Raw genomic sequence first — 18,445 nt, 5'->3', positions numbered from 1 at the left:
CAGTGGTGAGAGTATGTCACATGTTGGGTCACATTCTAGCTCCCACTTTGGCATCTTTAGAATTGCACCAATGCCAGAAAGCTGGCTTAAATAGTCAGTGGGGGACTGCCACAGAAGGACGGTATTCTGTGGGGGTCTGAGTTGGTTTGGCTAGAACGCTGATGTGCTCTGGCAATCTTCCTGGGGGCCTGTTACCAGTTGGTGGAAGTTCGAGGCGCCCTAAGGCTGGACAGAAGCAGCCCTCATTTCCCCCCAGGATTAGAGGAATGGAAAGGTGGTGTAATACTTTGCCACCCCCTTGTGAAGCAGAGATGCATTATTTACCCTGCTTTACAGATGGGATAATGACGGCACAAAGATCAAGGCCCAGATCCCCAATGGGATTTAGATGCCTAAATCCCTTTGAGGATCCAGGCCTAAGTAATGTGCACCTCGTCACATAGGAAGTCTGCGGCAGAGACAAGAAAGCCAGCTCTCATTCCTCCCAGGCCTTTGCCTTAACTCACAAGACTAAGTGTCGTCCCTCTTTGTTTACGAGTTCCGCAGTCCGGAAGCCCCTCTTTGATGTCCAGGCGAAATTGCGGTTTGTAGATAACAGTGAAGTCTGGCAGAACATTCATTGACAAGGAATTTATCAGCATCATTCGCAGACTGGGTCACTGTTTGCCAAGACTTCTAGGGAATATAATTTAATTAGTCCTCTGACAGCCCTCCCTTGACTCTTCAGCCAGCTGCAGAAGGTATTCCAGTAGAGTAGCGCACCAGAGGAAATGCCCTGAGAGCAGGCAATGGAAAATAAGAAGTTACTTTGTTTGGTAGCTTAGCTGATTCCCCACAGGCCCCAGGCTGTGAGTCACTCATACGTAGGTCACCAATGCTGATTCCCCTGAGGAGGAAGGAGAGGAGGTGGAAAAACAACAAGAGAAAAATAATGTCAGTCCGTGCCAGCGATGGGACGGTTGGAGGAGGTGGCAGGAAAGGGAGTGAAAAGTCAGACAGACTTGCAGGCTGGTGTCTGCTGCTTGCTCCTCGGGAATGTGGGCCCAGATCCTCAAAGGCAGTTTAGGTGCCTGTCTCCCATTGAAATCAGTGGGAGTCAGACACTTAAATACCTCTCAGGATCTGGACCGGGATCACTGTTCACACTCAGAGGGCCCAGTTCAGTGCTGACCCAGCCGGTAGTATCCAGGGCACTGTGGTGTTGTTAGAGAGGACAGAAGAAGGGTGAGCTAAAGCAGTGTACGGGCTACTCTCTCCCCTCCTCATAGAAGTTTCTTTGCCTGCTACACTCCTCTTTCCTGTCCATTCAGGGCTGCTTTCTGCTCTCACATTGGTCTGAGCTCGCATAGCACTGCTGAAACCAAAGTAGGTCTTGTTTACACTGGGAAAACAAGGAGTGTTGAGAAAAAGTGTTCTAAACCCACCTCACTTTCCCAGTGTAGACACGGCAAGAGTTTCTCTGGCTTTGCACTGACATAACTGACAGCACAATCAGGACCTCAGAGTTAACACTGATTTATGCTGCTTTATAGCCACTTACCAATTCAAAGCTATCTATCCTAGTGTCTTGGGCTGGAGCCCGTCCCCATCGTATCTGAGGACCTTACGCAGATGCCTCTGAACTTAGCCCATAGATCCTGACATTATTCTTCATTTTGTTACTCTTCATCTTAGGAACATTTTTGAAGGCAGATTTTAGATCTACTTTAGATCAGGAGTGTCCAAACTTACTGACCCTCCAAGCCACCTACAATATTCTTAAGAAGCACAAGAGCCACAAGACATGCACAACCTGCCCCATGGGGTAGCCCCTGCCGGGGCAAGAGGTTAAAGCCCTTAGACCCCCCCTCCCTGCAGGGTTGAAGCCCCTAGTCCCGTCCCACCCCTCACAGGGCAGAAGCCCTGAGGCCCCCACCCCCGGTCCAGTCTAGTAGGAGGAGAAAGTGCTGGGGGAGGCGCATGGGAAGCTCTGGGAGCCACACTTTAACTGTGAAAGAGCCGCATGCGGCTCACGAGCCACAGTTTGGCCATGCCTGTACTAGATTCAGAGTCATTTACAGGGACTGCTCTCAGTAGACAGCAGGATTCCATGGCCAGGGTAAATGCAGTGAAAAACTTAAGAAAATACCAATGGAGAAAACATGGCAATGCTGAGTCCCCATTGCAGAGGCAGGGCCTGCAAATCTTTATATTAAAAAATAACAAGAGACAGGATGTCTCAGTGAGAAAAGAGGTTTATTCCAGCTCCCTCCTCAACTTCTACCTAGTGCTAACACCAGGACATGTCCTCTGCTGGTGTAACTCAACATAGCTCCATTGACCTCAGGGTCCAATTGATCACCATATTTGGGGACAGTAAGAAATTTTTCCCCTGGTCAGATTGGCAGAGATCCTGGGGGGGTTTCACTTTCCTCTGCAGCATGGGCCATGGGTCACTTGCAGGTTTAAATTAGTGTAAATGGTGGATTGTCAGTAACTTGAAGTCTTCAAACCATGATTTGAGGACTTCAGTAACTCAGCCAGAGGTTAGGGTCTATTACAGGAGTGAATGGGTGAGGTTCTGTGGCCTGCAGTGTGCAGAAGGGTCAGACTAGATCATGATGGTCCCTTCTGGCCTTAAAGTCCATGAGTCTGAGACCTCAGCCAGTTTACACCAGCTGTGGTCTGGGCCCAACACATCCTATTTCCTGTCTTCTTCATCTCTGCAGGAGTGGATTCATGAAGAATGCAGCAGGACTTCTTTGCTTCTCCCCCTGTGCTGTCTGAATGAACACTTCTGTTCATTTTGCATTTCCATTGTTCCTCTTAACAATCTTTGCCTCCAAGAAATCTTATTCTTTTAAACAATATAGCTTGTCTATTACACTCACTCCTGCTAATTGGTACCAATTGTAATTGTTGAGACACACGTGTCTGTCCACTAGGAACTGCACTGAGACAAGCAACTCCTTTAAACATGGGCTACCGAAAAAGAGTATCAGATGGTCTGGCATTCAGGCCCTGCTGACGTTGACCAGATTAGAACTGGTTTCAGATGACCCCTGACCACTTTACCAATCCCCTAAACCAACCAGTTCCCCTAAGGCAGTTAGTCACTTTCAATCAGCTAAGAAATATTTTTAATGACCTTCCTCAGTCTTAAAAAAAACTAACAGGTATCAGAACAGAAGAGCTGCAGCCAAATAGAAGAGCAAATAAAATGGGAAATTCCTGCATATTTTGCCAGTATTCCCCAGAGATTTCTGTTCTCCCTGATTGTGACTAATGATTCTACTTTACAAGGTCCAAACCCACTGTTTGTTTCCTGATGTGTTACACTCGGGCTCCTTCCAGTGGTTGCACTGCCTCACATACTTGCTTGTTTTATCTGCTATTCTTGCCTTCTAGGTTAGAATTGCTAAGCTTTTTTTTTCTCACTTTAGTGCTGGAGTCACCCATCCACTCTGGGATTTGCTAAATCTGGGTTAGGATTTAGGTGGACCCTGGGCCCTATTGCCCTTTGCAATGGGGCAGTTCTGTGGTGCTACAAAATTGCCTCATACCAGCATAACCAGCCAGTGGTGCTCTCTCGGACTAAGGGAATGGCTGGTAGTATAGCGCCTACAACCCACCCCTAAGCCCATGGAGCAGTGAGAGTGTGTCTGGGAGGGAAAAGGATTGTGAGGCCAAGGTGTTCCTACACCCAGGTAATCTCCAGTGGACAGAATGGTCGCCCTGATGCAGTCTGCGGGCATTACAGATTATAGCAGCCTTTGGATTGCTCTGTTCATGGACTGTAACAGCACCAGGGCAGGACTGGGTGAGAGTAAAGGTGTATTAAAGCCACCTTTGCATTCCTCCCCCGAGCTGTAAAGAGTGCAGATTATGAGGGCCCTGGTATGGTGACACTGCAGCAGAGGCTGTCTGCTCGTGAAAGTTGGGGAGCTACACTGTCTCTATGTGTCCAGCATCTTAAATAAAGAATCCCCTCCCCTCTCTCTCGCTCCCAAGGGGCAAACTTTGGAAATGGTTAGCATTAGGGACAACATGGGTCTGCCTTGCAAAATACAGTGTAACACAATTCCAATCACAAGCTGGTCTGGTGTAATTGACAATGTCTGTAAACGCCTCAAGCCTGTTGTTTCAAAATGGACCGTGCCAGGGAAAGGCAGATGAAAGGGCAGATTTGTTTTCTCTTTTCATGATGGGATACATTTTGCCATAATCATGAATGCTGTAAACTGCCATAATTAAAGTATAACATGTCGTACATTATAAAGTGTTAAGGAAATGCTTAATGAAAGTCTGGCATATCATCATATAAACAGATATATTAAAAAGGAAGAATTCAATTAATCCAATCATAGCACAACCTGTAGGCAATGTAGTTCTCTGCATACGGACAGGAAAATCTGCCAGTTTAATCTCCAGCTGCCTTGTTTTATTATTTATGTTATGGTAGTGCCTATATACCCATGGTGCTAGGCACTGTACATACACATAGTAAGAGTCCCTATTCTGAAAACCTTACACTGTATCTAGACAAGACAGACAGATGGGGAAGTGAGGCACAGAGAGTGCAGCTGAATTTTCTCATGGAAATTCAGTGGCACCTTATTCCCTTACCCACCTTTTTGAAATCCCAGTTTAAGTCACACAGGAAGTCAGTGGCAAACCTGGGAACTGAACCCCAATCTCCTGATTCCCAGGCCAGCCTTCCTCTCACTGAGCAACACCACAAGGAATCTTACAAAGACTGATGCTTCCACCACTTCTATTTGAAGTCTTGTAGAAAGACATACTCGCAGGGTCAAAGGGATGAGCCTAGAACAAAAGGGTGAAAGTTTGCACAGCAAAACATTGGTCAGGCTTCTTTTTAAATGATTTCTTGGACCTGCAACAAAAAGCCACCCATTTCTTATGCGTTAGTCCTCCTACGCCACTTATGTACCATAAAGCTTCTCCATTACTGTAATATTTTGTGCTTATCAATTCCATTTATTTAGAAATGAAAGGCCTCTTTTGTGGGAAGATTTCAGCTGCAGCAGAATGCAGTTATGCAACTGAGTGTCTACTTTAACTCTTTGCTTTCTTTTTGGCTGGGCTTTAACAATCTGAGGGCCTAGATTTCCCCTTTCCTGACCTTTGGGTTGTCATTTAGCCCTGTGCAACATGGGGATAAAATACTCCCATTTGGAGGTGGCAGCATTTTACATGCACTTTGCACAGGGATGAATGGCTGCACAAGGACAGGCCCTGGGTCTCCATTTGAAAGGTAGCCTTGGCACAGCAGGAGGGTGGAGTGAGTGGAGAGGACACTGGGACCGGGGTTCAGGAAACCTGCATTCTCACCTTAGCTCTGCTATGCGAGCTTGTGCAAATCAATCCACCTCTCTGGGCTTCCGTTTCCCCTCCCACCTCTTGTCCGTCATGGCTATTTCAGCTCCTTAGGGCAGGGACTGTCTGTCACTACATGTCTATGCAGTGGCTTAGACAACGGGGGCCCTGATCTTGACCAGAGGCCCTGTGTGCTACCGTAATTCAAATGATAAGAGGGATGTAGTGTTGTTAAACGTGCACAGCCAACAGGAAGTGTTGCCACTCAGACCTGTCACGTCTCATGCCAGTAGGAGGTGGTATCGTGTGTGTGTGTGTGTGCCTTATATAATATCTTGTTTTTGATCCCCAACTAGCTTCCTCTCATCTCCCCTGGCTCCCTGGCCCATCCCACCCATTGTGAGCTGGCTCTAGTTAGCTAAAATGCACATGTAGACAGGAACATACTGGGTGGGAGGTTCCCGCTGAAAGTGGACAACTAAGGAAATAGGGTGTCATTTGGATTTTAAACCCATAGCACTCCCTTCAAACTGTGCCTGCTCCCTATGCAATGTTGGAGACCACTCAGAAGTAGGCCAAGGGCTTTCAGAATCAGCATCGCAGATCTGAAACTAAGCATCAGCATGGGAATTGGCATATTTGCATGTAAACAGGTTGTTATAAGCACAAAGGTATCTACCAGCTTGCAGAGTAGTGGCTCATTTAACAAGGCTTACTGACAATCTCTGCTGTCCAGCATGTTCCAGCATACAGATTGGCAGTGGCACCTGAGGCATGAATCTACTGACAATGTACAACTCAGTCTGCTAGCTACAATAGCTAATGATTGACCGATGTCCACAGAGTCCTAGATTTTTCTATCGCATGCAAAGGGTTCCTTCATACCTGAATGCCTCTGAAAAGTTCCAATGACTGTTAAATGCATCCTAAATACATAAGGACCAGATCATCAGTTGCGTGAATCAGTGTAGCTCCACTAAGTCAGTGATTTACAACAGCTGAGAATTGGTCCAGCGACTATACTTCCTTGACAATCGGTGAAATAAACGAATGAGGGACTACTTGTGTTAATTCATTGCTCCAAGTATAAAGATAAGATAAAGGGGGTGGTTTCAGCAATGGAATTAGAAACTGCTTCTGAGATGTGGGAACAACAAAGTAAAAAGAAATAATAAGGCTATGAGTGGCATATAGAGATTGTCTTCCATTGGCTGATACAACACTGTCTGTTCCTGTCATTTCAAAGGCATTTTGAGATTTTCATTTTAACAAATGCATTTTTAAAATCCCAGTTACAAACACCACTCTTTAACAGATGACACTGAGAATAACACTAAGTAATGAAGTCTGTAATCATTAAAACTGTTATTATACTCAAGATGGCCAGCTATTCATGATAATACAATAACTGAAGACATCACCTGGCTCATTAAGGCTCAGGATAAAAACTTGGGCCCTAATCCTCAACTGCTGTAAGCTAGCATAGCTCAATGGACTTCAACAGAATTATGCTAATTTACACTAGTTCAGGATCTGAGCCTGAGTGAAATGTTTCAGAGTAGCAGCCGTGTTAGTCTGTATTTGCAAAAAGAAAAGGAGGACTTGTGGCACCTTAGAGACTAACCAATTTATTAGAGCATAAGCTTTCGTGAGCTACAGCTCACTTCCTCAGATGCATATCGTGGAAACTGCAGCAGGCTTTATATATACACAGAGAATATGAAACAATACCTATTCCCACCCCACTGTCCTGCTGGTAATAGCTTATCTAAAGTGATTTCCAGCACAAATCCAGGTTTTCTCACCCTCCACCCCCCCACACAAATTCACTCTCCTGCTGGTGATAGCCCATCCAAAGTGACAACTCTTTACACAATGTGCATGACAATCAAGCTGGGCTATTTCCTGCATAAATCCAGGTTCTCACATCCCCCCACCCCCATACACACAGAAACTCACTCTCCTGCTGGTAATAGCTCATCCAAACTGACCACTCTTCAAGTTAAAATCCAAGTTAAACCAGAACATCTGGGGGGGGGGGGTAGGAAAAAACAAGAGGAAACAGGCTACCTTGCATAATGACTTAGCCACTCCAAGTCTCTATTTAAGCCTAAATTAATAGTATCCAATTTGCAAATGAATTCCAATTCAGCAGTTTCTCGCTGGAGTCTGGATTTGAAGTTTTTTTGTTTTAAGATAGCGACCTTCATGTCTGTGATCGCGTGACCAGAGAGATTGAAGTGTTCTCCGACTGGTTTATGAATGTTACAATTCTTGACATCTGATTTGTGTCCATTTATTCTTTTACGTAGAGACTGTCCAGTTTGACCAATGTACATGGCAGAGGGGCATTGCTGGCACATGATGGCATATATCACATTGGTGGATGTGCAGGTGAACGAGCCTCTGATAGTGTGGCTGATGTTATTAGGCCCTGTGATGGTGTCCCCTGAATAGATATGTGGGCACAGTTGGCAACGGGCTTTGTTGCAAGGATAAGTTCCTGGGTTAGTGGTTCTGTTGTGTGGTATGTGGTTGTTGGTGAGTATTTGCTTCAGGTTGCGGGGCTGTCTGTAGGCAAGGACTGGCCTGTCTCCCAAGATTTGTGAGAGTGTTGGGTCATCCTTTAGGATAGGTTGTAGATCCTTAATAATGCGTTGGAGGGGTTTTAGTTGGGGGCTGAAGGTGACGGCTAGTGGCGTTCTGTTATTTTCTTTGTTAGGCCTGTCCTGTAGTAGGTAACTTCTGGGAACTCTTCTGGCTCTATCAATCTGTTTCTTTACTTCTGCAGGTGGGTATTGTAGTTGTAAGAAAGCTTGACAGAGATCTTGTAGGTGTTTGTCTCTGTCTGAGGGGTTGGAGCAAATGCGGTTGTATCGCAGAGCTTGGCTGTAGACGATGGATCGTGTGGTGTGGTCAGGGTGAAAGCTGGAGGCATGCAGGTAGGAATAGCGGTCAGTAGGTTTCCGGTATAGGGTGGTGTTTATGTGACCATTGTTTATTAGCACTGTAGTGTCCAGGAAGTGGATCTCTTGTGTGGACTGGACCAGGCTGAGGTTGGTGGTGGGATGGAAATTGTTGAAATCATGGTGGAATTCCTCAAGGGCTTCTTTTCCATGGGTCCAGATGATGAAGATGTCATCAATATAGCGCAAGTAGAGTAGGGGCTTTAGGGGACGAGAGCTGAGGAAGCGTTGTTCTAAATCAGCCATAAAAATGTTGGCATACTGTGGGGCCATGCGGGTACCCATAGCAGTGCCGCTGATCTGAAGGTATACATTGTCCCCAAATGTGAAGTAGTTATGGGTAAGGACAAAGTCACAAAGTTCAGCCACCAGGTTAGCCGTGACATTATCGGGGATAGTGTTCTTGACGGCTTGTAGTCCATCTTTGTGTGGAATGTTGGTGTAGAGGGCTTCTACATCCATAGTGGCCAGGATGGTGTTATCAGGAAGATCACCGATGGATTGTAGTTTCCTCAGGAAGTCAGTGGTGTCTCGAAGGTAGCTGGGAGTGCTGGTAGCGTAGGGCCTGAGGAGGGAGTCTACATAGCCAGACAATCCTGCTGTCAGGGTGCCAATGCCTGAGATGATGGGGCGCCCAGGATTTCCAGGTTTATGGATCTTGGGTAGTAGATAGAATATCCCAGGTCGGGGTTCCAGGGGTGTGTCTGTGCGGATTTGATCTTGTGCTTTTTCAGGAAGTTTCTTGAGCAAATGCTGTAGTTGCTTTTGGTAACTCTCAGTGGGATCAGAGGGTAATGGCTTGTAGAAACTCGTGTTGGAGAGCTGCCGAGCAGCCTCTTGTTCATATTCCGACCTATTCATGACGACAACAGCACCTCCTTTGTCAGCCTTTTTGATTATGATGTCAGAGTTGTTTCTGAGGCTGTGGATGGCATTGCGTTCCGCATGGCTGAGGTTATGGGGCAAGTGATGCTGCTTTTCCACAATTTCAGCCCGTGCACGTCGGCGGAAGCACTCTATGTAGAAGTCCAGTCTGCTGTTTCGACCTTCAGGAGGAGTCCACCTAGAATCCCTCTTTCTGTAGTGTTGGTAGGGAGACCTCTGTGGATTAGTATGCTGTTCAGAGGTATTTTGGAAATATTCCTTGAGTCGGAGACGTCGAAAATAGGATTCTAGGTCACCACAGAACTGTATCATGTTCGTGGGGGTGGAGGGGCAGAAGGAGAGGCCCCGAGATAGAACAGCTGCTTCTGCTGGGCTGAGAGTATGTGAAGCTATTTGTCTGAGTAGTCCTAAGCACGTGTGTTTATTATACAGCTTTACTCTGGGAACTTGACCTGATTTTCTATCCTGTACAACCAGAAAGAGATGAAAAGGGGGGGAAACTTCTCCATTTCTCCGTGTCTTTATTTGGTACATTTGACAGCACTAGGTGGATAGTCACATTCATTGTTTCCTCTGTGTCGCTTGCTGGGCTTAATGGGACTACTCGTTCTTAAAGATAAGCATGTGCATAAGTGCTTGCAGGATTGAGGCCTTTAATTATCATTTTAGCTGCACACTGATGTGATATTCCAAAGGGAGTTATGAGCAGTGTCTCCAAGAATCAAAACAGCATTTGACTCTCATTTGAAAAAGGCCTATATTTTATGAAAATAAAGCCACTCTTAACAAAGAGTTGCTAAATGGGTAACATTTTAATTAACAAATTGAGAACAAAATTGCTAATAAAATTATGTAACGTACAACCGCAGATAAGTATTTCAGTCCAAAATTTACCAACATTTTATTTTAGATGTTCTGTTTCTGATTCTGTGGTCAAACAGTGCCACCAAGTGAGAGAAACACACACAGATATACCAGACTCCAGTGAGAGACTGCTGAATTGGAATTCATTTGCAAATTGGATACAATTAACTTAGGCTTGAATAGAGACTGGGAGTTGCTAAGTCATTATGCAAGGTAACCTATTTCCCCTTGTTGTTTCTTCCCCCCACCCCTTTCCTCAGACTTTCTTGTTAAACCCTGGATTTGAGCTGGAAATGGCCCACCTTGATTATCATACACATTGTAAGGAGAGGTTTCAGAGTAACAGCCGTGTTAGTCTGTATTCGCAAAAAGAAAAGGAGTACTTGTGGCACCTTAGAGACTAACCAATTTATTAGAGCATAAGCTTTCGTGAGCTACAGCTCACTTCATCAGATGCATATCGTGGAAACTGCAGCAGACTTTATATATACAGAGAGAATATGAACCAATGCATCTGATGAAGTGAGCTGTGGCTCACGAAAGCTTATGCTCTAATAAATTGGTTAGTCTCTAAAGTGCCACAAGTACTCCTTTTCTTATTGTAAGGAGAGTGATCACTTTAGATAAGCTATTACCAGCAGGAGAGTGGGGCAGGGGAAGAGAAAACCTTTTGAAGTGATAAACACCCATTTTTTCATGATCTGTGTTTATAAAAATATCCTCATTGCATTTTCCACTTTTATGCATCCGATGAAGTGAGCTGTAGCTCACGAAAGCTTATGCTCAAATAAACTGGTTAGTCTCTAAGGTGCTACAAGTCCTCTTTTTCATAAAGCAATAAGTAGTAGTTGCATTTTTTTAAGGGAAGGAGCTCTTTGGCACTGTTGAAGCAGGTGAGTGTTTTCTTACTTGAAGCTTTTCTGGGGAAGCAGAACTGAAGGCAGAGTCTAGAACTGTTGCGTTCTCAATTGGCTCGGCAACCTAATCTCATCCTAGCAGCAGAATTCCATAGCCCTAGATTTGAATCCCTAAAAATCAGAAACAGAGTTTTCTCTGTGAACATCATCCTGGCTAGGTACTTTGCTCCACAGACCAGCTGTCAAGGCAAGTTTGCTATTCTTCATGGTGCGGAGACCAAGTATTTATTTCTCGTTGGGATGAGGTTATGGAGGTTTTCTCACGGTTAACATGAAGGGGTGGTGGATGAGGGACTGGCTATTACTGTAAGCAGCACTGGTTGACATTCTATGAGTTCTCTTCTCATTTATACCAGTGATTTCAATAGATTTACTCTTAAAATACACTAGTGTAAAACAGAGGCGAAACCAATCCTTTATAATGTGCCTAAAGGACATGACTGTCTGTGCATAATAATAATAATGATTAGGGCCAGATCTCATCCTCTCTTTAGGAAGGAGGGTGTGTGAGTGTTGCTTTGTGGATTCATCCCCATTTCAAGGGGGTGGGGGGGAGAGGGAGTGTGAGTGAGACACACAAGTGGGCAGTCCCCGATGGGCTGAAGCTGGGGTGGACACGCACTGTCCCTCTTATTGCCCCATGGAGCCTGCCCAGAAAAGGTAACAGTCTGGGGGTCCTGGTGGAAGGCAGTACCTTCCTACCTTCCCTGGGGAACTTCCTCTGTGGAATGGCCAGAGGGCTAGGGCTTCCCAGACAGCATGGCTGCTATAGCGCCAGGAGAAGAGCTGCAAAGAATGCAAGGTCTGTGCACCACCGGGCCTTAGGGCTTCACACAGCACCCAGGGGAGCCTTCAGCCTGAGAGCAGGTCCTGCAGGAGACAAATCTCACACCCCTCCCCCCAGGGAAAGACGGGGGGGGGGCTCCCTCTTGGAAACCTCGTGGCTCGCCGTGTCTCAGGCCCCCGGCCGTCACAGTGGGGCTAAGCCAGGGCTGCCGTTCCCTGGCCAGGTTTGCCCAGGACTACTAGGCCCCCACGGCCACCTCAGCCCGGCTCTCCCGGTCCTGGAGCCGAGCCCTGCCCTGCCCACGGAGCGCTGGGCGGCTGCAAGCGGTGAAGCGCCCGGAGACCCCAGCGAGGGCGCCTTGGGGTATCCCGGCCACGCGACCCCAGCCTCGCCCCCAACACCTCGTCCCGCCTCCCCTGCCTACACCTCCCCGCCCCGGAACCTCCATGGTCGCGGGCCCTGTTTCCAGATGGACTCAGGGGACCGAGGTTTCCGGTCCCCGCTTTCCGCTTCCCTCGGCTGCTTTCCCAGAAGGCTTTGCAGCTGCCCCTTCTCTTCCGGCTCGGCCGGCGCGGTGGTGGAGCGCAGGTGAGTGTCGCTCCGCAATCCGGCCCCATCGTGCCCGCAGGAGGCGGTGGTGGGGCCTGTGCAGGGCGGGCTGTGATGGGGGTGGCCCCCGCTCTCCGCCTGAGGCGCGGCGGACGCTCCTGTGCGGGGCGACCCTTGGCTGGGAACGGGGGGGGGGATCTCTGGGATCGGGCTTTGAGGGCTAGTCGGATCCGAGGGTAGGAGCTCGTTGTAGGGGGGAGCCGCTGGGGCTGCTGGGGAACCCCTGGGGGCTGGGGCTGCTGGGGAACCCCTGGGAGCGGGGCTGGGGCTGCTGGGATGGGGAATGTTAGGATGACGCTTAGGTCGAGTCTGGCTCCCACTGGGCTTGGGGCGCACATGTGAGATTTGTGGAACCAGAGGCAGGAGGAATTGGAACAGGATATTTCCCATTGGGTGGGTTGGGCGTGTGGCTGCAGGGGGAAGGTTAGGGATAATCTCTTGGGCTGGGTTATATAGGCTGGGGTTGCTTTTTCTGCAGTCCCCTCTTGGAAGCATCAGAGAGCATGTGGGTGCAGAGGAGTCTGGTGTCTCTGTTCCTGCCTGTTCTGAGCTGAACGTTTCTTTCCCCCTCACAGGTTTAATCATGGCCAAGTCCAAGAATCACACGACTCACAACCAATGTAAGTTTAGGTCTGGTTCTGACCCAAAAGTATTGAGAGTTTAAAAACGTTGCTTGGTTTAGTACGGTCAGGTACAGTTTAAGGTATATTTTCAACACTGCCTCTTTAGTGCTTGTGGAAGAGAGATGGTGGAGATTGCCGGTGGGGGGTGACACATCTGCCAATAACACTAATACTTAGCATGGGCTTGGGATAGGTAAATATTTTGCCATCCTCTGGTTGTCAGAATAATTCCAGGTGTGTTCTGCTAGACTGCTAGTTTGGAGAAAGATTGGGTTAGGGTCTTCATTTTATTTTTCCTTCAGAAGAAAACCAACCAGTCTGGTGAGTTATTTTACACTTTTATGTCACTCAACAAGAAAGCATTCCTGCTCTTTTTGTGGCCTAAGGTGCCTCAAGTTGAAGGAAGTGACTGTAAACAAGCAAAAATAAAATGTAAATGGTCAAGTTGGTATATAGCAGCACAGAAAGGATTTGTGCTCACCTCAAAAAGCAAGGAAAACTGGTTTCTATGGATTCTTGAAAATCAGTTGTACAGTTGAATAAAATATTTTCTATACCGTTTTTCTCATCAAAACTTAGCTACAATAATAACATAACTGTTCCAGCAACTATTAAACTTCATGTGATGCAAAGGGAAGGAATTACAGAAAGCAGGAACTTTTTTGTTTGTTTTAAATTACTGATTGTATTTAAAAAGTTTAGATGTGTTGTACTGAATTCTGTATTGAGTGGGGGGTTTTTATCTGATAAATGGTGGGCAAAAATAGCATACTAGCCGGAATATTAGATAATATCTGCAGTTCTGTTTTTAATCTGTCAATGTTTCTATCTGTCAACAGCTCGCAAATGGCACAGAAATGGTATCAAGAAACCCAGGTCCCAGAGATATGAATCTCTGAAGGGGGTGACTATTTCTCTTTTTATAATTTTGCTGTCAGGTTCTGCAGTCTTACACATGAGCTGTAGACATCCAGCATCAGTACTTGCACACTTACTTTCCAGTCCTCTGGTTGAAAATGGTTGTCTCATTTCCTGATATGCGTGGGTTTAAACTTTACTACAGTAAACGTTATTTTTCTCTTTTCCCTGTTTTGCACTTGCCTTTCCTGCAGTCATATACTGTGTTGCAGATTTGTGTAACTAGCTATCCACAAACTGTGTTTAGTCTCACAGGCCTTGTCTAGACTCCACTTTAACTCTACTGGCTTAACACCTGTTAAAGCTGGGGGGTTATGACCCCTCAGGTGATCGTGAGCTGTCAGCCTCCACCCTCAAACCCTGCTTTACCTCCAGTATTTATAATAGTGTTTAAATATAAAAAAATGTTTTTGTTTTTTATTTATAAGGCGGGGTCACATTCAGAGGCTTGCTGTGTGAAAGGGGTCACCAGTACAAAAGTTTGAGAACCATTTTGTTAAAAGCATGGTACCTTACCTCTAACTAGGCTGCTAACATACATTAGCTGACACCTTTCAAATCCTAGTCTGGGCAAGGGTTATCTTTATTATTTCCCATGTTTCTCTTCCTCAGTGAATATACGTGGGTTGGGTAATTATTTTCCATTTTGAATCCATTTGTTTTCTGCCTAAGTTTCTAACTTCACTGGTTCCCTTTGTATTATTTCTCTGTCCTTACTGGTGTTGAGAAACTCCCCTCTCTATAGGACAGAAGTGGCTTTAAATTCCTCTTAACTGTGAAATGAGACAGCTGCTATAACAGCGCCTCCCTTTTTTGGAAAATAAAGTTTACTTGCACTCAAAAGTGAATAAGACAGTCCCTTTGTTTAGGGGTTTATCTGTATTCCCTTGAAACCTTGGTATATGCAGTCATTCTTCAAAGCTTCCATAATGTTTTTTGGTTATGCCACAATTAGGGCCATTTTATAGTGTTTGACTGTGTTAGCTTGTGTTCACATTGGTGTGTGTCCACACATGCTACTGCAGTGGTACTGTGGCATAGATTGCTCCAAGAAGCACATAATTATTTCACCCTTATGCTTTATGAGTGAATGGGGGAAAAGATATCTTCTTACCCCATGTTAGCTAACACATGGTAAGAACAGACCATTTAACCTAGTGAAGACAAGGCACTGTTGGTATTGACCTGGAAATACTAAGAACTACCCCCAAAAAAATCAACAGGATTTGTTGGCGGTGATATTGGATCCAGAATAAATCATTACATGAAATTTTGATCTCATTGCATGGAAATTAAATTTGCCGTATTAGCGTTATCTAATTTCTGCTCCAAAGTGCTCTTTGTTACTGTTTCTAAAACTGAGGGGAAACACTAGCTTAGTTCTAAGAACTACACCTGTTGTGTAGAACTCTTATTTCTGAAGTAGTTTCAGATTTAAATGCCACCAATATTTGGGGACTTTTTTTTTTTTTTAATGTGTAATGTATCTGTCCCAAGTGGGGAAACACTGACGCGCTTCCTCGCTTGAATATACATTTCAAATGACCTACGATTCCCTCCCCCAATTTGGTTTATTTTTACTTTGTTTTATAGGTTGATCCCAAGTTTCTGAGGAACATGCGATTTGCGAAGAAGCACAACAAGAAGGGACTGAAAAAAATGCGGGCCAACAATGCCAAGTAACCAGCATGCCTCTCTGCAATGAAAGGACTGGCTTGTTTTGAACCTGAAAAGCAGTTTTTTCTATTGGCATTTTTTTCACAAAAAGCATTTTTATACAAATAAAATGAGAAGTAACAAAATTCAAGAGCAAACATCCTGGCCTTTTGAGTTTGAAGGCGAGCCTTCGAAATGTTGAGTTCTCAAAAATTCAATATTAAATATTCAAATTGTTTAAATTCCATATTAAATATCATTTGAGGTGTCTTAGAGGCTATTTATAGTCACCTGTGTGTGTATCTTTGTTCAGATTAATTGGAGTTTTCACAGTTGCCAGCTGATGTCTGTTGTCCTCAAAGGAAACTGAAATGACTGTTCCCCCATAGTGCTTTTTTAGTCTAACACATTATTGGTGTGACTCTGGTTTTGGATTTTACATACATGTTTCACACTAGCCTATTTTTCCAAGTTACAAAATGTGTGTGTTTGTTGAACTCTAAAAGTAAAGCTGGCAATGGAGCACCTTGTGTAAGTTTCTTCAAATGTAAAGTGTTTGTGTTGAATACCTTCCGAAGGAGTAGTCCTGTTCAAACAGTATTTCTTGGTACCAAAAGATATCCACTAAACTCTACATTTATATAGAAATAAACCTGAGGAATCTGTCATTGCCTAAGAGGTAAAATTTACTGTCAAATTACTTTGACAAATTACAGTAAAATGTCTTTTCTGTGTATGAACCAAAATACATGCTCTAAAGGACTAGCTTCCTTTTCCAGAAATTGCAATTTAAAAAATAGTTTTGATGCACCAAAATTCTTGCTCTAGCGGTGGTAGGTTCTACTACCGACAAGGTAGTGTAGTTATCCGGGGACATCCTAACTTTGCATAACCAAATTCTATTTAGGTATTTCTGCTGCACCCATCACTGAGGTCAATGACAATTTATCTAAAGCCAAGGGATTATATATAAAATGGGATAGCTGACAGTTTTAAATACACTGGGGAGGGCCACAGTAGCTGTAGTTTTCTGTCTAATGCCTTAAAGATAAAGCATCACCTATGAGGGGTGTGCATCCCCACATTAACAATGAGTCACTGCCTTATATGACTCTGGGCTACCTTTACATATCATCTGTCATTAAAATGGCCCCTTTTTACACATCACTGGCACGAGGTGTATCTTGGCTGTAGAGTTATGATGCTGGTAAAGCCAGCCTAACACAAACATTTTAAACAATTCACTTCAAAGTATGCTGTTGGCCTGATTCTCATTTGGCCTGGTCAACACAAGGTTTTTGCATCTGTCAGGCGTGTGATTTATTTTACTGAAACAGTTATAGTGTATGGGAAAGGCCTATACTTGTGTCAAGTCTACATTACAAAACTAAGTCAACCTAAGTACAGCCACCACAGTAATTAAATCACTTTTGCATGTCTACACTACACTCCTTGTGTCGGCAGTGTGCATCCTCGCCAGAATGCACAGATTTCACAGTCAGTGGGGGGCATTGTGGGATGGTTTCTGAAAGGCAGCAATAGTTGATGTACGCAAGGCAGGGTCTACACTGTCACTGCATCAACCTATGTGCTACTCCTCTTGCAGAGGTTAAGTCAGCATAGTGGGCAGGTTACATCAGTGGGAGTTACATTTTAGTGTAGATACACAGGACAGGTCAACGTAAGCTGTAGTGCAGACCAGGCCTTGGATGACTGTATCCGCACTAAGGGGGTGTCACTATACCGGTGTAATTAAAACAGGGCAGCTTTTGTGTGTAGGCAAGACCTCTTCACAGCACTCTGGTAGTGTTTGAAGCCATAAAGTAGGTGTTAGCTGTTTGGCTGTATGTGTGCGTGTGTTCTCTCTGTGTGCTGCCCCAGCTCTGCGCAGAGAGCAGGCCCAGCAGACGTCAAGCAAACTGCCCAATGACCACAAGATCCATTAAGGTACGAAGGCACCAGGCCAGGTTTATTGTCGACAAAGCACGGTAATAGCACCTGGCAGATTCTACAAGGATACCATGGCATGTATGCCTGTGACAATAGATGCAACTCAGTGAATGGCAGGACCTTCCATTCCCCCCACACCCCCTCAGCTGGACAAAGAGACTCCCTCTGAGATACATCTTTATACCCTGAAACAAATTAGTACTGCCTCTGACATAGTTACTTCCCCCTGATATGGCTAGTTATCACCCATCACCTTGTATATGTTGGTTGAATCAAAACATCTCTATTACGTAAAGTCATCCTGACCTTATCTTTTGGGAGGGCTCGGTGTGTTCCTGTTAGCCTTGGGGAATGTTTTTTGTACCATCCTTGATTTCGGGATGTTCTGGTACCACTTGATATCGGGATGTGTTTGTGTGAGTAATCTGTGCTTAGCATTTCTTAGGAATGTGTATTTCTGCATTGTCAGCCCTGTTCTTGCCAGATTTTGTGAGCAAGTCCCTCATACCAGGCCTCTGATACAAGGGCTTATATTTCAGGCTCTCTTCCTACTACATCAGTTACCTCATTTCATGGCGCCTTTACGCTACTAGAAAAGTGTAAAGATGGCTTAAGTGAAGAAGAGTGTCTCTGATCTCCAGCTGCCCATTTGGAAATGGTTTGCCTCTGGTTTTCATCAACTATCTCAGACCTGTTCTAAGCACTCTTGGTGTTGCTAGTCAGAAGAAAGCTTCTGTATTGCCTAGAAAGGGGACACAAAGCCAGTTGCATTTCCATTTCCTTGCTGGGAAGGAGATTGAGTAATAAAAATAGAGGCAGAACTATGCTATAGATCCAGCTGACTATTTTATTACACTGGGAAGAAATTGTGTGTATTGTCATTTATAATAGGATTCAATAAGGTACTTGAAAAATAATGGATAACTGTTGGGAGTTCAGGTGTGGCAACTGTCA

General features: G+C 45.1%; 1 protein-coding gene across 1 annotated transcript; it reads left to right on the top strand.

Annotated features, from left to right (window-relative positions):
* Positions 1–12,197: 12,197 nt before the first annotated feature.
* RPL29 (ribosomal protein L29) lies at positions 12,198–16,064 on the top strand. Its single transcript, XM_084633563.1, has 4 exons — positions 12,198–12,323; positions 12,920–12,964; positions 13,807–13,871; positions 15,479–16,064. The coding sequence occupies exons 2-4, from the start codon at positions 12,928–12,930 to the stop codon at positions 15,566–15,568; spliced, it is 192 nt and encodes a 63-aa protein (XP_084489689.1). The 5' UTR covers positions 12,198–12,323; positions 12,920–12,927; the 3' UTR covers positions 15,569–16,064.
* The last annotated feature ends 2,381 nt before the right edge of the window (positions 16,065–18,445 follow it).

This window comes from Lepidochelys olivacea (assembly GCF_965140295.1).
Source record: "Lepidochelys olivacea isolate rLepOli2 genome assembly, chromosome: 7".
NCBI lineage: Eukaryota > Metazoa > Chordata > Testudines > Cheloniidae > Lepidochelys > Lepidochelys olivacea.
The sequence above is the reverse complement of the archived record's forward strand: the minus strand, read 5'-3'. Positions and strand labels throughout refer to the sequence as shown.